The 22611-nt window shown below is 35.5% G+C and overlaps 1 protein-coding gene across 1 annotated transcript in view; it reads right to left on the bottom strand.

The window, feature by feature from the left end:
* The window catches only part of LOC149800923 (death-associated protein kinase 1-like), a 275082-nt gene that overhangs the window by 17894 nt on the left and 234577 nt on the right, over nt 1-22611 (bottom strand). Inside the window, exons 19-22 of the mRNA XM_089954984.1 lie at nt 21621-21698; nt 12593-12785; nt 9311-9418; nt 6662-6856 (exon numbers count right to left, since the gene is read on the bottom strand). Coding sequence (XP_089811110.1) covers nt 6662-6856; nt 9311-9418; nt 12593-12785; nt 21621-21698 — 574 coding nt within the window. The remainder of the gene's footprint in view (nt 1-6661; nt 6857-9310; nt 9419-12592; nt 12786-21620; nt 21699-22611) is intronic.

Raw genomic sequence — 22611 nt, forward strand, 5'->3', positions numbered from 1 at the left:
AGGACAAGGCAAATGTTCATCAAATACTATTTTGTAGACTTCCTCTATTGTAAAACATGAAAAAAAAGTATAAATGTTATTTTTCTGGTGTATTCAACTGAACTTACAAGCCCAAAATACAAGAGAAAGTGACAAGAGGGAGGTAAGAAAACACAGACGTTTATGAAACCAAGGGGCAATGCCATATGGCTGGTAACAGATCTTCATGACAAAGTTACAAGGAAGAGAGATAGCACATGTTATGGCTACACACCTCGAGGGAGTGCAGATAGTTATGATAACTGACATATTGGAAGTGGATGTGCTAATAGGTACTGGCCTAAAGGAAGTCAAGGTAATAGGTACCATCATAAAGAGTCAAGGTAATAGATACTGTCCTAAAGGGAGTCAAGATAACAGGTACTCACCTAAAGGGAGTCAAGATAATAGGTAATGACCTAAATGGAGTGGAGCTGAAAATGGGTAATGGTCTATGGGAAGGGAAGTTGTTAATATCTAGTGGCTTTAGAAAAATGATGGTAGTTACAGTTACTATGTAAAGGAAGTAATGGTGTACTGAAGGTGGTAAGAGCTACTGACCTCCAATGAAGGAACAGGTTAAGGGCTAGTGACCTCGGGCAAGGGAATAGGGTAAGAGCTACTGATCTCAGGTGAGGGGATTGGGTAAGGGCTATTGACCATAAATGAGGGGACAAAGTAAGGGCTACTAATCTCAGGTAAGGGGATAGGGTAAGGGCTACTGACCTCAAGTGAGGGGACAGGGTAATGGCTGCTGACCTCCAGTGAGGGGATAGGGTAAGGGCACCTGACCTCAAATAAGTGGAAAGGTAATGGCTACTGATATCAAGTTAGGGGATAGGGAAAGGGCTACTGATCTTAGATGAGAGGATAGGGTAAGGGCTGCTGACATAAGGTGAGTGGATAGGGTATGGGCTACTGACCTCAGGTGAGGGGATAGGGTAAGGCTACTGATCTTTATCACCAAAGATCTATAGGAATTGGAACTAGAAACAACATAATATATTCACAAAAAGGTCTAGTCCACCTGTAAAAAAAAAATAGACACTGATCTGCCATCACTTACTTTGCCAGCAGATCAGGGTCTATCTTGTTCTACTCATTACTCCTAACAAACTCATAGACCTAAATCTGCCATTGCATTATATGACTGCAGAGCTGGGTCTGTGTTTGTTCTACTTACTTCTCCTAACAAGCTCATAGACCCAAATCAGCCAGCGGCAGATCCAAGTCTCTGCAATTTGTAGTTACATCCAACTTATAAGCAGGTATATATGGTAATTACCTAAACGCAGTGTTGTACCTTGTTTCGGCTGTAAGGAGACATTTTATATACATTTGTCACCCTATAATACCTACAAAGGCTGAAATTGGTAATAGCTACTGACATAGAAAAAGTGCAGTTGGTTATTTATTCTTGTTTAACAAGAGGGACTGAAAGGTGGATGTGTTATTAGCTACAGACTTAAAAGGTAGTGAAAATAATATAGCAGTCCCTCTCTTAAATGCACCCCCGCCACTTTCAGCCAGACTCTCTTGGCACTGAGGTGGCGCTCTATAGTTGTGTATTTTGCATAGGGTTAAGATTTTAAAGAAAAAGAATTTCCCCGGTTTTCCTCACTGGTTATACTGTCTATTTAAAAAAGACCTTGTATATCTTAGGTATAATTAAAAGAACCTTTAATTCCCTTTATTTTGATGCATGATTGATGGGTGTACTATGGGTTATAGAGTATACAGCTTGGCCTTACTTCAAATGTGCACCTTTCAAAAAAGTGCTAGCTCTACTTGGTCATTTCACTTCCTGAACTTAAGAGGTAAATTGTATAAAAAAGAGCTGATAATTTTTTTCACATTTTATATATTTGGTAATTCATTCATTGCACTTTCAGAAGCTGGTATTGTCTAGTCTGGCAAAAGTCATTTTCCCTATTTTAATAGCTGCTATGTATAGTGTACTTTAGATTAATTCAGGCTGATTTTTTAACACAAGGGAGCAGTCATTTTAGTTAGCAGTGTGCTTAAATCATGTAAAACTTCCAAAAGTACAATATCCAAAAAAATATCATCCACATTACATTACTGTAGCATATAGGTATGCCAACATTCTCTCCATTGTGCATGTTTTAAATGCGAACTACTTCACCTTACATACGTCACTCTCTCTAAAGTACATATTAATTGGTGAGCACCCCCTGAGGAGTTTGTGTTTTGTCTTGAAAGGTATCTCCCGAGTGCAGACACCCTTCCACCCCTCTAATGTGTCCAGGATATTAGTGCAAAAAAATGTCAAATTTAGCTCTCCCAAGACGACACATATTGGGGTTTATAGATACAAATTTCATGAATAATTCTTGATTTAAAAATTTAACTCTGACATTTGCTCCAACTTGCCAATGTAGTACCTAACTTTAATGTAGTACCTAACTTTAATCTGTACAAAGAGGTAAATCCCATAGGTGTCCGGCTTTGTCTCTTTTGATAATTACTGGCTATAATTACCAACAATAAATATCAAGACGACAGATGCCAACAGCTGAGAAGAATTATAGTGTACAGTACTGTTCAATCCATAACAATATGTATTGTATAGTTTTGTTTAGCTCTAGAAGTCAGTGTGACATCCAGTTACCATAGATATTTATGTTAGATGTTGTGGCTTCTCTTTCAGATTCTGAAATGTATCTGATAGAGTATCAGCCTGTACACAATTATGTGACAATTTCATTTTCCTTTCTAAGCACAGAGCAGAATTTTGTGTAATAGCTTAAATTGAAGGTGCTACAATTGCCAATGAAGGAATAAATTGTTCACAAAATTGCACATTGTCATTCTCAGTTTAGAAGGAAAAGTGAAAGCAATTTTAATAATGAAAAGGTGGTGAGTCCTTGATGAGAAATTTGCAGACCTGCCAACCCTGACGAGTCAGTCTCAGTAAGGCAGTTGATTTTTTTCTGTAAGATTGACCAGTTTTCAGTAAGATGTAACAAAATATCAATAATGCTATTGTAAAGCTGGAAAACATAATTAAAAGTTTGACACATCAATGATAAACATTATGTTCAACTGCAAAGTTTGTAAAGTGTACTTTATTTACCACAAACACAGTTGCACAAACTCTAGTTCAATGCCCCATGCAGCTCAATGGCTTGTTGCTATCTTTCAACTTTACATAATTCTTGGAAATTCGTTTTCATTTCACAATTGATTATTAACACTTTTCTAGAAGCCTATTTTCCCTTTCATCTTAACAATGCATCGATTTCTGGACACCATTTTAAAAAAAATTATAATCAACAGTTTGATCATGCAGACGCTTTGCATGAACAAATAAGTGCAGTTTCAAGTGTCTGAAGTGCTGCTGTAAAGTTAGTTTGGTTCCCTGACTAATATCAATAAGTCTAAGATGAAACCCGGATCGAAATAAAACACAGATGAACCAATTATCCAAATTTTTTGGCAATGATGATTTTTGCCGTAGTTTTTGCTAGTATGCCTAAGTCCGTATTTTAAGAGTAATTTTCGTAAGACTTACTGCGAAGTCATAAGAGTTGGCGGGTCTGAATTTGATGTCAGACAGTTTCAAATTAATATTGTTAATTAACTGTAAATTCTTCAGCAGTGGGAAAATGAAATGGGCAGAAAATGATAGTTACAGACAGTTGTTTGCACTAAAGTCTTTTATTTTATTTACAAGGTTTTCAGTGGTGTGCACCATGACTGATGATAATTCACAATTATTTAATTAATTATTTAATTTAATTATTTAACACAAAACCAATACAAGTTTTCTCACACTGATTGCATAACAAGCATGTGATTTATAAATGAAAATATAAACTATTTCTGTGTGCAATACAAAGATATGGATTGAACAGACATATATAGCGCCAGATAAAGAATGAAAATTAAATGGGTATGTAATGTAAGTTCAGAGCTAAAGTGACCTCAGCTAGATCAGTGAATAAAAGTGACAGAAGCTACTTATCTAAATGGAACTGAGGGACAATTCTAGCCCTGAGGAAACTCAACCCCAAATCTACTTATCTAAATGGAGCTGAGGGACAATTCTAGCCCTGAGGAAACTCAACCCCAAATCTACTTATCTAAAGGGAGCTGAGGGACAATTCTAGCCCTGAAGAAACTCAACCCCAAATCTACTTATCTAAAGGGAGCTGAGGGACAATTCTAGCCCTGAAGAAACTCAACCCCAAATCTACTTATCTAAAGGGAGCTGAGGGACAATTCTAGCCCTGAGGAAACTCAACTCCAAATCTAATTATCTAAAGGGAGCTGAGGGACAATTCTAGCCCTGAGTAAACTCAACAAAAAAATCTACTTATCTAAAGGGAGCTGAGGGACAATTCTAGCCCTGAAGAAACTCAACCCCAAAGCTACTTACCTAAATGGAGCTGAGGGACAATTCTAGCCCTGAGGAAACTCAACCCCAAATCTACTTATCTAAAGGGAGCTGAGGGACAATTCTAGTCCTGAGGAAACTCAACCCCAAATCTACTTATATAAAGGGAGCTGAGGGACAATTCTAGCCCTGAGAAAACTCAACCTCAAATCTACTTACCTAAATGGAACTGAGGGACAATTCTAGCCCTGAAGAAACTCAACCCCAAACCTACTTACCTAAAGGGAGCTGAGGGACAATTCTAGCCCTGAGGAAACTCAACCCCAAATCTACTTATCTAAAGGAAGCTGAGGGACAATTCTAGCCCTGAAGAAACTCAACCCCAAAGCTACTTACCTAAAGGGAGCTGAGGGACAATTCTAGCCCTGAGGAAACTCAGCCCCAAATCTACTTATCTAAAGGCAGCTGAGGAACAATTCTAGCTCTGAGAAAACTCAACCCCAAATCTACTTACCTAAATGGAACTGAGGGACAATTCTAACCCTGAAGAAACTCAACCCCAAAGCTACTTACCTAAAGGGAGCTGAGAGACAATTCTAGCCCTGAGGAAATTCAACCCCAAATCTACTTATCTAAAGGGAGCTGAGGGAAAATTCTAGCCCTGAGGAAACTCAACCCCAAATCTACTTACTAAATGGAACTGAGGGACAATTCTAGCCCTGAGGAAACTCAACCCCAAAGCTACTTACCTAAAGGGAGCTGAGAGACAATTCTAGCCCTGAGGAAACTCAACCCCAAACCTACTTACCTAAAGGGAGCTGAGGGACAATTCTAGCCCTAAGGAAACTCAACCCCAAATCTACTTACCTAAATGGAACTGAGGGACAATTCTAGCCCTGAGGAAACTCAACCCCAAAGCTACTTACCTAAAGGGAGCTCAGAGACAATTCTAGCCCTGAGGAAACTCAACCCCAAACCTACTTACCTAAAGGGAGCTGAGGGACAATTCTAGCCCTGAGGAAACTCAACAAAAAAATCTACTTATCTAAAGGGAGCTGAGGGACAATTCTAGCCCTGAAGAAACTCAACCCCAAAGCTACTTACCTAAATGGAGCTGAGGGACAATTCTAGCCCTGAGGAAACTCAACCCCAAATCTACTTATCTAAAGGGAGCTGAGGGACAATTCTAGTCCTGAGGAAACTCAACCCCAAATCTACTTATATAAAGGGAGCTGAGGGACAATTCTAGCCCTGAGAAAACTCAACCTCAAATCTACTTACCTAAATGGAACTGAGGGACAATTCTAGCCCTGAAGAAACTCAACCCCAAACCTACTTACCTAAAGGGAGCTGAGGGACAATTCTAGCCCTGAGGAAACTCAACCCCAAATCTACTTATCTAAAGGAAGCTGAGGGACAATTCTAGCCCTGAAGAAACTCAACCCCAAAGCTACTTACCTAAAGGGAGCTGAGGGACAATTCTAGCCCTGAGGAAACTCAGCCCCAAATCTACTTATCTAAAGGCAGCTGAGGAACAATTCTAGCTCTGAGAAAACTCAACCCCAAATCTACTTACCTAAATGGAACTGAGGGACAATTCTAACCCTGAAGAAACTCAACCCCAAAGCTACTTACCTAAAGGGAGCTGAGAGACAATTCTAGCCCTGAGGAAATTCAACCCCAAATCTACTTATCTAAAGGGAGCTGAGGGACAATTCTAGCCCTGAGGAAACTCAACCCCAAATCTACTTACTAAATGGAACTGAGGGACAATTCTAGCCCTGAGGAAACTCAACCCCAAAGCTACTTACCTAAAGGGAGCTGAGAGACAATTCTAGCCCTGAGGAAACTCAACCCCAAACCTACTTACCTAAAGGGAGCTGAGGGACAATTCTAGCCCTAAGGAAACTCAACCCCAAATCTACTTACCTAAATGGAACTGAGGGACAATTCTAGCCCTGAGGAAACTCAACCCCAAAGCTACTTACCTAAAGGGAGCTCAGAGACAATTCTAGCCCTGAGGAAACTCAACCCCAAACCTACTTACCTAAAGGGAGCTGAGGGACAATTCTAGCCCTGAGGAAACTCAACCCCAAATCTACTTATCTAAAGGAAGCTGAGGGACAATTCTAGCCCTGAGGAAACTCAACCCCAAACCTACTTACCTAAAGGGAGCTGAGGGACAATTCTAGCCCTGAGGAAACTCAACCCCAAAGCTACTTACCTAAAGGGAGCTGAGAGACAATTCTAGCCCTGAGGAAACTCAACCCCAAAGCTACTTACCTAAAGGGAGCTGAGGGACAATTCTAGCCCTGAGGAAACTCAACCAGAAAAAGATCTGGTTCAGCTGCTCCTCAAAGGAATCCTGCAAGTTGAAGAAGACCATATGGATACAGTTTATGTCTCCCAGGAACTGGTCATACACCATGTAGTATGGTTCATAGCCTGAAAAGTCCCATATGCTCACATCTCCAACACCTGAAATGAATGCATCAGTGTTTAGGAAACAATGAATCAATGTTTAGAACACAATAAATCAATGTTTAGAATATAATGCATCAATATTTAATGCAAAGCTGTTCAACATGTACAAAAGTCCTTATGGTTATAAATATTCCATTTTAATTTTCCATGTAATGGTTACATGACGACCTGAGACAATATATAGCAAATATGGGCTGCAGAGTATCTCAGGTGGGTGGAGCCCTGAGATGGTATTTACTTGTGATCCACAGCCTGGTCATTTTATTGTGTCTTATACTTTTAGAAAAGGTTGTGGTAAACAAAATTATTCATTCCTGTTTTAAGTTCAGTCTGTGGAATTATCTACTGTTGTGTTCAGATATAATTTGAGAGAAATAATACATTATTTATTGGAATTACAAAGTGCTCATGGACTAAAACACTATTTTTGGATTACTGTGAATTCATTCAAAGACATTCTAGATTATATCATTGTGATTCATCAAGACTGTTGGTACATCACTATATTCAAAATTGCTGGTACATCAGTACATTCAATATTGCAATTCATTCAGAACATTCTCTACTTTGAACTTTTGAAAGAACCTTCAGAATTATTTTGGGATTTAATTCACAATACTCAATACTATAATTTCCTCTTAAATTTTGACTTTTTAACTTAGAGAAACTAGTTATTCGATAATTTTACTAAACGTGCTGGTTTCACTTCTTTCTGTTACTTAGTTTAAGACCAGATAGTCATGTGTGTGTGCATGTGTGTGTATATATATATATATATATATATATATATATATATATATATATATATATATATATATATATATATATATATATATATATATATAGAGCTCTATCTAGGTAGATCTAATATAGAAGGCTGTGTGGAACAGATGATTATTGGCAGGATGGATGCACAGATGACCAAGTCAGGAACAATGGAGAATGTCATTAAAGCATTAGACACCTATCCTTCCCTCCAAACAGATGAAAAAATTTGTGTGTGTGTGTGTGTGTGTGTGCTTTGGATTTTTTTACATAGCCTTAACAATTTTTCAGTAATGTCACTATGATGTCTGCAGTGTGACAGTTTATAGTAATGTCTAGCACTGAGACATGATGCTGCAGACATGTAGCATCCTGTCTCACCTAGTTGCATTATCTTGACACCAGGCCAACCAGTCTTAACACTAACCTCTTAATGCTGAGCACCAAGCAAGGCAGCTGTTAGTATAATATTTCTTAAGTTTTTGGTATGACTCGGCCAGGGTTCGAACCTGCAACCACCTGCATCCGAGGCAGATGCTCTAACGACTTGGCCACCAGATGAAAATACTGCTTGGCAGTCTAAAATTCTAAAGAAAATTACTGATTGTGGATAGCAGTTGCCATACTTACACAAAGCAAACTGCCAAGTGAATATAACATTGAATGACTTGATCTTTAAAAAATTAGTAATGTTTAAAAACCTTTCTTACAAGTTTTCCTTTGAGTGATTTTCAAGTAATAATTTAGGAAAAGCATACTGTAGTGACCTTTGTGTTTGATGTTTCTTAATTTTTCTTAATCTAAACATTGTGCTAACATGCAGTGTTTTAGTGACATAACACTGTGTGAATGTGCAGTGTTTTAGTGACCTAAATGATACAATTTCAGCTGGTCAATCACAATCTTTGTAAGCCACTGGCATAAATCTGCTGTGCTGAAGTGTGGCAAATTTACACCTGTTGCTTAAGATGATGGCCAATCTTTACTAACAGCATTACATATATTTTAGTATTCATAAATATTAAATATCTGACACCCTGAATTTAATATATTAGATAAATGGAAAAAAATGGGACTCATCACTGGTCGAAGATCCAATAAAAATCAAGGAGTTTTTGATAATGACTATGACACACCTATCAAAAAAACTACTGAATAATATGCTATAAAGCATTCTCATTCCTCTATGTCACTCATTGTTTCCGCTATTTTTCATTATTCATGTAAGTCAATTCAGAATGGAAGTCATGAAGTCATGTTTTACATCTGCATCTAGGCCCAACATGACCTGTATGCTTGAGATGGCTTCAATCAGTTTAAAACTGGTATTGGGTGGAAATGTAATTTCACTGATTATATCAAAGTTAAAAATAAGTTCATAGAATATGAATACAATGCCACCCCCATTTTCTATATCTTAAACAGAGTCACTGATGCCATTGGTGGAAAGATGTTGCACTCACTACAGTGCATCTACACACAAGGTTGTATGACGCTGCAGCAGTGAGAAACTGACCTACGTGCAAAACTTCACCTCGGCGTGACAGGTACATCAATGTACAGATGAAAGGTAACAATGTATGAAACTTCTACATTCTTTAATTATTAATAGTAATAATGTTAATATTCAGGTTCTGACGTAGTGCTTGCATACTTTGCAAATGCTGGCTTCAATAAAAGTACCTGCAATGTTGACTTGCTGTATGCTGATGCCTTTGGTAAAAACTGGGTTGCTAACAGTGTAACAAAGAGGTGTGGGGAGGCTGTACTGTCTGATCAGATTGCTTTTAGCTGAAAATATAACACAGATACATGAAAATATAACGCAGATGCATGAAAATATAACAGATACATGAAAATATAACATAGATACATGGGAATATAACACAGATACATGAAAATATATGCAAAGAAACATGAAAATACAACACAGATATGTGATAATATAACAGAGATAGATGAATATATACCACAGATACATGAAAATATAACACAGATAAATGGAAACATCCCACGGATATATGAATATATATCACAGATACATGAATATATAACACAGATACATGAAAACATAAAACATACATATGACATATTTATTGATATAAATACATGCAAGCAACAAAGCAAACCATGATCTGGAAACAAAATATTTTGTCAATATGATGGAACTTACTGCTACGCAGATTGTATTTCCAGAATTGTGTCTCTCTAATCTGAATATTTATTATATGTTTTACTTAATGCTGCTGTCTTTCATCTTAGCATTCTCTTATTATATTACATCACATCACAATACATTACATTACATTATATTATATTATATTATATTATATTATATTATATTATATTATATTATATTATATTACATTATTATGTAACCTTTAATGAAATTTTCATTGATGTTTTCTTTGTAACGGGAGAGTAATTAATTAAAAATACAAGGGTAAAATGCCACAACTTGCAAAAATAATTCGCTGTGCACTAAACATATACTTTGTACCTCAAAGAGGCACTCCAAGCAATACAGTGCAATCTAATGTTCCACTTGATATGAGAACCAGTCTACCATTCCACTTGATATTAGAACCAGTCTTAATAACATGGATAAGTTTAAATCTGCATGCTTATACAAACTGAAGCTTCAAGTAGCTAAACATGTTAGATATACAACATATATTTACACAAACACACACATAAACACACACTTCTACATTTTCGTTTATATGTAACCATAAAGTTGCAAGTTGAAGTTAATCTGGTGTATCTGAAATAACAATGTATTACTTAAAGATGCAGGGGAAAATCTGGTACATGCACTTACATTTGTGGTTAACAATCTTTGTGCATGCAGAGAGTAAAAAGTATACAGTCATAACCTGTACAAATTTTGATTTCTCAAATGGTACAATCAGGACATAAATTTCAGACAAATCACTTTGCAGAAACATCCAGTTATTATGCATAAACAACCAATCTATGACAATAAAGTCAAAAACACAAATTAAAACCGTAAAGGTTGTTCTAATTGCAACCGCATTTTAAAAGCTAATTTCAAATGGGATGTAAGATGATCGGACAACTTAGTGACCTATGGTCCAAAATAATATTGACTACAATGGTGATACCATTAACTAAATGGAACATGTCCCACAAACTTACCCTGGTTGTATAACATTATGTACTTGCATATAAGTTGGATTCAGCTATAAACAATCTGGATCCTCTATCAAGTTTGTTTGGACATATTAGTAGGAATAAAGACCCTGCTCTGTTGGCACATTATGCGATAGCAGATTAGGGTCTATATTTTCTGTGGACAGAGCAGATTTCACAAACACTGTATGTAAACATATTTTGCTCTGTCAACTCTCTTAATTTTACATTCCTGGATATACATGGTGGCCAGTATAATTAGTGGAGGAAGAACATGGGTAAACCCCAGTAAGAACTACTAATCCAAGGGAAGTTAGGGCAGCTTTCTCACATACTCACATTGGTCAATCTCTAGACTTAAACCCAGGCATGCAAAACAGAGGTGAGGTGGCGGTGATCGGTAAAGGTGAGCACTTTTGACCACTCGGCCACCAAAGCAAAATTGAGATAAGTGAAAATCTGCTAATATTTGGTCTTTTTATCAAAGCTTTGAATTCAAACCATCTTATTACAAAAATATAAATAAAAAAATATAAGTACAACTTTTAGGACAAAAAGAAACAAAAATGACCAGTCATGTTGCAATATTCAAGTACTAATTAAAATTCATGTCACTATATCAGCCAATAACCAAATATCTGCTGATGTATGATAAAAACTTTCACCAGGTGATCAATTTAATATGGTTTTTTGTCTCCTATATAAAAAGGTCACAATTAGGTTTATTTCAATCTAATTAGGTCATACTGCAGGCTATACAACCTGCAGCTCAGCCCATCTTGTATGCAGTAAGTGGGACTTGTACCCAAACTAATCAAATTAATCTTCTGGAGATAAAATTGGAGAGTTGAGAATTGACAGTAGCTTCAAGAATTAACAAGCATAGCTGACAATATTGCTCCTGTCTTTTTTTCTTCAAACCAAAATGTAAAAGTTAAAGTAGGAACTTAGGGTATAAAATTTCAAAGCTGCTTACTTTGTAAAAAAAAGCAAAATACATGAAGGCTTAAGAATTTGCTATAAAAATTAGCATACTTCAATGTAAAAAGAAGGCCCAATATTATCTTTTGAAGAATATTCCTTATCATCTAGTAAATCATTCTGAAACATGCTGGTATCTAGTCTGGATCTGCTCAGATTGTATCTACATTGAGAATCAGATGTCAGTATGGGGGAAAAGATGTCAAAAACTATACCCTCTTTTGATTTACCTTTATCAAGCAGGTATCTTTTGATCTCATCCAGCAAGGAAATGTTATCAAAATCATCAATACTATGGTGTCATGATGTAATTGACATTAAAAGGACACTAGGTTAATATACAAAAAAACTGTTGTTACATTTTTTCTTCACTATGTGAATTGAACTTTTCTTTTGCCTTAAAGGTGTGAATTTGCATCTGCTATTTTTAGTTTATCTAAATCAGCACCTGCAACACTTCATTTGAGTGATAAAAGAATCCTATATCAAATTTTATAGGTAATATATACAGCAAGGAGCTAAGTGTACCAAAATACTGTATGTACTGACATATAAATAGAGTCCAACAATAAACAACACAGACCCTGATCTGCTTTTGCATAATGTACCTGCAGATCAGGACCTATGCTGTTCATTTTACTGATTACTCCTTACAAACTGCACAGACCCAGATCTGCCAGCACATTTTATGATGGCAGATCTGGGTATATGCATTTGGCAATTGGACTGAATTTACCAGTGAGTAAATATTGTATGTTTTGAAGTTACAAGTATTTATTATACAATTTTAATTGCTATATTTTATACATAGCTTTGCTTGTTAAATTTTACCTTTGAGGGACGAGGATGAAGTCCCTGAACTTCCAAGTCGTGTCCTTCGAAAGAAGCTACTGAAGAGACCACATTTTAGAGTCTCTACAAGTGTGCTTTTTCCCACTCCGGAGGATCCCAAGAGCTTCAGTTTTATTCTTGGAAATGAAAGGTTTGATGGCATAAGCTGTTTAATATACATGTCCCCTCGGTCCTGTGTGGGAAGAAGAAATAAGCACTGCGGGTGATAAGGCTGAGACAAAGGTTTGGAACCATTGTAAACAAATTTTATCACAGCAAAGTTTCTCTTTTCAAGTGGTTGCTGTCTCAGTGGCAAATCATGCTACAATATTTTTGATCTCATATGAGTACTTATTTCAAATAAGGACATTAATGGAACAATTTCTATCTTTTTGAGCGTTGGTGAGTCCTGGTAAGCATCGGCAAGCCTTGGCAAGTCTGGGCAAACCATCGATAGTACTGGCAGTAAATGATTTAAATCATTCAGTGAGTTGTATAAATTTAATTTCTTATGAGGAGAAATGTAAGAGTCGGTTTTATAACAAGATGATACATATGTCAAATAAATTGTATGGTTCAGCCAGAAGTTCAAATGGGTATTGATAATATTACACATCTACCTAATGTGACATCATCAAATGACAAAACTGCCTTGCATGATGTCATGTGACATTTATCATAAACTTATACATCAGAAATCTTGAACAGATCAAAAGAAAAGTTGCAATGATGACACCATGTGGCACATATAATTTTATGACCTTGAAAATTCATTAATGTAAATTCTTAACCATGGCATCATTACCAACGCCACTGCCATTGGCTGAAAGCAATACTAAATCTTGCTATCATTAAATGAAAATAAAGTAAATATTTCAGTACAACATCCATCTCTTATTTATATATAACTATTGCACATGTTGCAGATATGTTTATCATAGTTCTCTTCTATACTTTTCTTTGTGATAGAATACTTCAGGCCCTGGTTTTACTCCACATGAAGAGTTGCCATAGTACCGGTAACCATATTTAGAGAATGACAAGCCTACCCCCTCACCCATTATTTCTACAGCTTTAGGAAATATTTACTACAGGGCCAAACCCCGTAATTTTGACAAATTTATTAAGCTGGCCCCTTAGTCTTATAATGGGGAAAATTACTGTATGCATTAGTAAGAAGAAAATCCATTATGGGGTTTCACAAATATAAGTAAACAAAAACACTTAAACCAAAACCCTAATGTAAATGTTCTACAACTGTGACCTTGACCTCATAGCAAAAAAAGGCTAAGTATGCACATCATAGAATGACTTGTCCTAGCACGATTCATGCTAAGTGTGATGTTAATCTAAAAAAAGGTTTGAGGTACATATAAAGGCAAATAAAAAAAGCTATAAATCTAGAACCTTGACACAAATCATCCTTGACTGTGATCTTGGCTAGTCACAGAATGAATTGTCCCAGCTTCATAATTAGTCATCCCATGTATGAAAAAAGGCTTTTGAGAAATAACTACAGGACTGATGAAAACCCTGAACCAAAACTTGGTGACTACTGCTGCCACTACACTTGGAATATGGATGGCTATATCTTGTTTGCCACAAATGTGGGTTTGGTAAAAATATATATTCTACACAATCATTACTTAAGTATATAATTAATTATTGCACAAATGTCATTTGTTACTATGGCATAATGGAATCAACTGTACAAAGTGTACAGTATTCCCTCCAAAAAATGTTGTTAAGTGGTGCTATGAAATGCTATATGTGACTGCCTTGTACAGATGTAAATTACATGCAAAAACAGAATTCAACCAGCATAATGGAATCTATGACCATGCCTGTGTTTTATTAGCTGTAGTATTATATTGAGTGTTTCTACATAAGTGACAACAACACAAATAAACATTTTTAAAAATAACAGCAGCTGTAAATTAATACAAGACTGCATTTTAAGTTACATTCAAACCTGTCTTAATGGTCACCTGTGTTCAGTAGTCACCTGGTCATAACAGTCATTCCAATTTCTCCTCAGCAAATGCCCTGTATTTTATGCTCCGCTCTTATCTGTGGTGAGTGGCCAGGTGTTTACTAACCAAACAATGGTTTAACCATGCCTTAAGTGGTCGATGGAACTTATCGGCAGTGACTGCTCCAAGTATGCAAATTAAATACTTCTTTTGTTTAATGAGCAAGGCAAATTAAATACTTCTTTTGTTTAATGAGCAAGGTATTGTTTAGATAAAGGCATATCGTGTGAATCGATGTGTAAGCGTTTCATATCTCAATTGTACTTACTGTACTCCAGTCACACTGTCAAACTCGAAGGTGTCTATATGGCAACTTTGAAAGCAAGGTGTTTTTTATCCTTACAGGAAAGGATCAAAGCAACTGTTTGCTGGATGGTGGGAAAAGTAACTGTGTTATTGCAGCAGAAATGAAAGTCACCTTTTGTGTCAGTGTGACAGTAGAGTTTGATATCTTCTTCTATTTGCCTCTGAATTAAAGCTATCTCTGAAGAAAACTGTTTTTCTTTGAGAAGAGATATGAGTAATATCCCTTTCCATTTGGATCATGGGTAATTCAGTACTCAAAACATGCCTGTGAAAGCAGGTGAAGTTTTGGGTCATGGGTAATTCAGTACTCAAAACATGCCTGTGAAGGCAGGTGAAGTTTTGGGTCATGGGTAACAAAGAATAGCCATATACAGCTTCCTCTAATTTCCGTTCATCACAGGCATTTCACATAAACCAACTGTCTTTGATCTTGGAGAGTTCAGCAACTGCCTAATCCCAATTTAGTTTTTATTGTGTGAATAAACAAAGATCCGTGTATATTTAAAGTTGGTAATGATTTCACTTTCTAGGGTGGATTAAAGTGAGCAGGATACAGGCATTTTGTGTGGAACATACATCTGGAAGAGAACAACATATATCCATAATTATGATATGGACCTGTCTCTATGGATTTCGTATGTACAATCCTGACGAAGAGTGCACCAAAGTCATGTGAACTTATCCAATTCCAACATCACTGCTGCTTGAGTGCTTAGATCCAGTATTGCTTTCATTAACTGATGTTATTAATACCTCTCTCTCATCTGGGGAATTCCCATCATTTTTCAAAACTGCCATTGTAAAGCCTCTGCTGAAGAAACCAACACTAGACCATAATGATTTAAAGAACTACCGCCCAGTTTCTAATCTCCCATTCATATAAAAAAATATTAGAAAAGGTTGTTCTATCCCAGCTTGTATCTCATCTAAATTCAAACAGTCTTTTAAACAATGTACAATCTGCATATTGCCCTTGCCACAGTACTGAAACTACTCTTCTAAAAGTAGTTAATGACATTCTGTCTGCTTTGGCTAGAGGAAAGATTACAGTCCTCACCCTCCTTGATTTGTCTGCAGCATTTGACAAAATAGACCATGATATATTACTTCACCGTCTCCAGCATGTTTTTGGCATTTATGATACAGTCTTAACCCTTTACCTCATACAAGTGTCTTTGAATGCCTCTACTCCATTCGGATGGAATCGCCTTTTGACGCCTCTACAAGATTCGCATAGAAGCGCCTTTTGACACCTGCTGTAAACGTCAGCCATTTTGAACTAGTTTTCATAGCGCCATCTTCGGGGAAAACCCCCCTATTACATACTATATTCATCCACTGGTCGATATCTGCTATTTAAAGTAACTGGGTCGTAATCTCCAGTCTCCAAAATGGCAGCCGCGGATTTCATTCAGTACGTACGAAGTTTTCACGATTAGAATAACAACCACAAAAGATTCAATAAATTAGGTAAAGTCTCTGATATTGATGTAGGCAGCAATTAGTTTTTATAAATTATCAAATTCAGATGACTTAGTGATATAGACGCACATGAAAACCTTGTAAATTTTGAGTATCGGAAATGGCAGCTACGGTTGGTCACGTGGCCTCACGGACATGATGGTGAACGAGTTCTCTCAAGATTTTGAAGCACATAAAAAAATTCTTCTGTGGAAAATAATTACACAGCTATAACAATCGGACTTTACTCTTAAATTTGTTCTCATATAATATATGTGTACCAAAAACGTAAAATGGTTAAAATTGATGTTAAACGTAACACCACTACATTGCTTAACAATTCACAGGCAGGATTTAATTCAGTACTTATGAAGTTTTCACGAGTAGAATCACAACCATGAAAGATTGAGTAACTTAGGTCAAGGCTCTGATATTTATGTAAGCAGCAATTAGTTTTTATTGATTATCAAATTCAGATGACTTAGTAATGTAGACGCAGACGAAAAACGTGTAAATTTCGAGTATGGGAAATGGCAGCTACGGTCGGTCACGCGGCCTCACTGACATGACGGTGAACGAGTTTTCTCTCGATTTTAAAGCACATAAAATATTCTTCTGTGAAAAATAATTACACAGCTATAACAATCGGACTTTACTCTTCATTTTCTCCACATATAATAGATGTCTACCTAAAACATAAAATGGTTAAAACTGCTGTTAAACGTAACACCACTACATTGCTTAACAATTCACAGGCATGCCTATGCGGATGTGGTCTGCTAGGTAACAGATGTTCTATTTATAGCATGCTGCACTTTGTCACTATGCTCTATGAGGTAAAGGGTTAATATGGTTCAAGTCCTACTTGGTCAACAGGACACAAATTATATCTGCAAATGGAATACACTCCAGCCCAGTTGATCTATGTTATGGTGTTCCACAGGGGTCTGTTTTTGGACCTGTTCTGTTCATTCTGTACACTCAGTCGCTCTCAAGTTTCATAGATCATCATCCAGTGTCTCATCAATTGTATGCTGATGACACCCAAATATACAAATCTAGCCACCCAACTGAAGTTGACGCCACCATCCAAGGTGTAGAGAGGTGCATTTCTTATGTGAAATCATGGATGACATGTAACAAGCTGCAGATGAATGATGATAAAACCGAGGCCATCATTCTGATCACAACACATGGACTTTCTCATTTACATCCTTTACCTCAAACAATAAATATCAGCAACACCAACATTAAATTCACACAATCAGTATGAAACCTAGGTGTTACTCTGGACAGTACTCTCACATTGCACCTATATGTCATGAACATATGCAAGGCTGCATATCTTGAGCTGAGACGCATCAGCTCAATTCGCAAATATCTTTCAGCTGATGCCACTAAAACACTTGTGTGTTCATTAGTCCTTTCAAGACTGGACTATTGTAACTCAATTCTGTCTGGTTCATCTCAATATCTGCTATAGAAACTTCAAAAAGTTCAAAACACAGCTGCTTGGATCATACTTACAGTACCATGAACTGAGCACACCTCCCGCTGCTCTGTACCCTACACTGGCTATCCATTCGATCCAGAATCAAACACAAAATTTGTTCTCTGTGCTACATTTCACTGTCAGACTCCAACATACCTATCCGACCTCACCCATGTGTACACACCAGCAAGATACTTAAGCTCCTCTTCTGACAATCGTATACTCATTATTCCCACTATGAAAACAAAGTCATATGGACAGTGTTCTTTTGCATACCAGAGCCCAGCAACGTGGAATGAATTGCCCACTGAACTTAGACACAAAGACACAGTCATCACATTCAAGAGGGCCCTCAAAACTCACTTATTTTGACTGCAAGAACAAACTTAAAGACCTAATAATGTTTCCTACCTTAAATATTCTCAGCATGTTTTTTTAATGTTTTCTAATTTCATGGTGTTTGTTTTTGTAATCATATCATTATATGTTTTTTATCTAATAGGTGTTGTCTAATGTTGTAAAGCGCTTAGAGCTTCTAAAGATTAGGCGCTATACAAAGTCCTCATTATTATTATTATTATTATTATTATTATGATATATTTGTACAGTGCACATAAAGCAATTAAAACAATCTTAATAATAATAATAATAATAATAATATTAATAATAATAATAATAATAATAATAATAATATTTAAACAACAAAATGCCTGATGCAGTAAAACTCTCAAAGCACCTGTCCAACAAAAAACATCAATCATTCACCAGGTGTTCAAAAGCTGTCTCCATGACAATAATTGCATCAAGATGTGTTTACCTACCGTATCTTTATATATTGCAGAGTTTAAAAAATAATGAGACATTTTTGGGGGCTTCACTTTCACAAATCAATATAAATAAAAATTAGACAGTGTCTTGTCAATGACCAAATAAGGCATAAAGTTACTTTTTTTTAATGGACAGTATTTATATAACAGTGTGAACAAATCATTTTTGCCACCAAACTTCAAATGTAGTTTGAACCAAATTGCATAAATCTACATTTATTCACCCCACCCACAGAATTTGGAAATAAATTAGTGGAAAAACTAGAGAAACACTGATTATTCAGCCTAATCAATCATCTGTACAGACATGGATTTTCATTATACAGAGAGGGGATCAAAATCATCAACATATCAATGATTCTCTTGAAAAATCTTCCCATTATACTAGAAGTTCCACAAAATAAATAATGCATGCAATACAAGTGTCAAAATTCAGTTTTTATGTACATATTTGAGCCTTCATTTATAATCCATATAGCCCATCAAATGCTGTGCTACAAGTGGGTATTTTAAAAAAAATTGTAAATGCACATGAACTCAACAGAGGGTGCGCTTGTCCATGGTGTTCAGTCATGTATTTACTAAGCCTGTAATAGATTTCCTAATGCTGAGTTATTTATTCATGTCATATTACCATGCAACTGTTATAAATCAATCCACTCAGATACATTTTCAGTATAAAAAAACATGCATGTAATTATTTGAGACAAACATTCAAGCATTAGCCTTCTTTTCAAGCATATTAAAAGCAGCAAGAGTCCCAAGAGGGCCTTGGATCACTCATCTGGCTGACATCTAACAGCTAAATGCATTAACAGTTTTTATAAAAAAATCTGGATCAGTAGGATGCTTTCTTTAGAAATCACATATGCAGTCCAATAAGTGCATATGTAATTAAAATAGTTGTTTAAAGTCTACCTATTTTTTTGCATCTTATCCACATATGATGGCAGATCAGTATCACTTGTCCAATATTGTCCTCTGTGCCAGGATACTGTATATCAACATTAGTCAAGGTCTGCTGATTATCATTATGAGAAAAGGTTGTTTCAGTATTTTTATATGCATTATAATGATGGTTAAATCAAATTATGGATCAGGATAACTGTAAAAAAAAAATACTGATAAAACCTTCAGGGTAGGATGCTCACTGTCAAACATGGTTATTATACTCAGCAGTTTGTAGATTAAAGTTTTCTTTAGAAGTCAAAAGTGTTTTTCTATATTTAATAACAGCAGCCATTATGCCCTCCATAAAATTCATAAAGAGAGGATTTAGAAAAGAAGCTGTTTAAAGAATTTTCTATTGTCAGTATTGGTGACCACATATGACACTGAACTGTCTTCATTGTATAACTATGAAAGCCAGAATTCTGTAAAAATATTTTGAGTGGTTTTTAAGAGGTCATTTAAAGGTTTTTGATGGATGGATGGATGGGGATCATTTGTGTAATCTGAAAGCTCAATATGCCAGGATTCTTGTTTCAAATTTGGTCAAATTCTGTTGCGAAGTTTTTTATACAAAGTTTGTATTAAATATTTCTGCATTTCTTTCAAATGTGGCCATATTTTACAGCAAATTGGCATCATTTGTAAAAAGAAACACTTAAAGTACTTTATGCCATCATGATTTCTGAAATATCTGGGAATATTTAGTACAGAGATATTTTTGAAAACAAGTGATTTAAAGGTTATTCCAGCATATTTTGCAAAAATTTTAAAGCACTCAATGCCATGATGCTTTCTACAAACATTGGTCAAATTCTGTTCCGCAATTTTTGAAAAGTCATCATTTAACAGCTTTTCTACTTTTAGCAATGGTGGTCATATATGATGGCAGATGGGAATCATTTGTAAAAATTTTAAATTTCCCCAAAAATGTCTCCAAATTCAACGAAAATCTGCTTAGTAGGTTTTTTCTTCTTATTTTTAGTAATAGCAGCCATATCTGATGGCAGATTGGTATCTTTTGCATAAATCTGAAAACCCTCTTTGCTAGAATGCTGTCTTTCAAATTCGTACATATTCTGCATAGAACTTGTTGAGAAGAAGTCGCTGAAAGATATTTCTATTTTTATTAATGGCAGCAATATATGATGGCTGATTTGCAAAATTTGTTAAAAAAACTAAAAGTCAGTCATTCCAGGATGCTCTGTGCCAAGGCTGGTTGAAATTTGCCCAGAGATTATATTTAAGAAGTTCAAACTAGCAAATGTTAATAGATCCATGATGAGTTATACATGACAGATGTTGGGCCATACCATAAACTCACTTGACCTTATGAGCTAAAAATGTAAGTTGTGATGGCCAAATTTTACTATAGGTATGTATGGTCATTTTATTTATTCATATCAAAATCCAAATTTAAACAAAATTAAAACTGACTATATACAAATCTTATCCAGAAAATATACTTACGTAACTTTTAGGGTCAAGAAATTCAATTAGTTTATTAGTACATCCTTTTGTTCAAAGCGAACTTGGGATAATGAACAATAATAAACCAACTGAATACTTATTGGTTTCCCAGTATCTCTGCTGTTGAGAGGCATTTTCAATAGCATTAATACGGTTTTATCAATATTACTACATCTTTAATAAATTTCAAATATTATTCATAACGGTCTTACATTATTCAGAAACAGTATTTACAAGCAAAGAAAAAATCTGAAATATTTTCCTATCATACATAATTCAATGCATTTTCAGTCAATATTTAGAAATTGAAGTTCATGTGTATTATTCTTTTCAGCAGTCAGAAATGAAAATAATAAAAGTACAAGTGTCCAAGTTCATCATGTATGCCTTATGATTTCATAATAAAAAATTCAGTTAAAAAAAACTAAAGATATTAACAACAGATGCACCACAAACGTCTAGTTTAGCTAAGAAATGATTTAGTTTCTTACCCCTTTGACTTTGCTGAGGAGTTCTGCAATATCTGTGAAACCCTCAGCCAGGGCCATAATTTCTGGAGTCACTCCATCCTTCAATAAAAAATTAACTGTATTTAATGATTTAAGTTTTCTGGATCATATGTAGGCATTATGGTTGTTAGATGATTTCTTTATGTCAACAGTAGGTCTATGGAACATGTATTTAAACAAGTTAATGTTAACAAGGATAGGTTGTTTCAAGTGAACACTGGAATTGTCAGTGGGTTAAGAAAAATATTGTATCATGACACTAACTGCATTGTCACTTGTTCAATATAATATTTTATTACATAGAAATGGTTATTACAAGCATAATCTGATGAATACGATCCTCTATTACAAATGCAATATGGACATGAACCATTGTTCAAATGTAATATGATGAACATGAACCTCTATTACTAGTGTAATATGATGAACATGAACCTCTATTGTAAATGTAATCTGGACATGAACCTTTATTACAAGTGTAATATGATGGACATGAACTTCTATTACAAGTATAACACAATGGACATGAACCTCTATTACAAATGTAATATGATGAACATGAACCTGTATAGTAAATGTAATCTGGACATGAACCTTTATTACAAGTGTAATATGATGGATACAAACATCTATTACAAGTGTAATATGATGGACATGAACTTCTATTACAAGTATAACACAATGGACATGAACCTCTATTACAAATGTAATATGATGAACATGAACCTCTATTGTAAAAGTAATCCTGGACATGAACCTTTATTACAAGTGTAATATGATGGATACAAATGTTTATTACAAGTGTAATATGATGGTCATGAACTTCTATTACATGTGCAATATGATGAACATGAACCTATATTACAAGTGTAATATGATGAACATGAACCTCTATTACATATGTAATATGATGAACATGAACCTCTATTACTAGTGCAATATGATGGACATGAACTTATAATTACAAGTGTAA

The sequence above is a fragment of the Sinohyriopsis cumingii genome, chromosome 4, assembly GCF_028554795.1.
Source record: "Sinohyriopsis cumingii isolate HCF-2022 chromosome 4, ASM2855479v2, whole genome shotgun sequence".
NCBI classification, from domain to species: Eukaryota; Metazoa; Mollusca; class Bivalvia; order Unionida; family Unionidae; genus Sinohyriopsis; species Sinohyriopsis cumingii.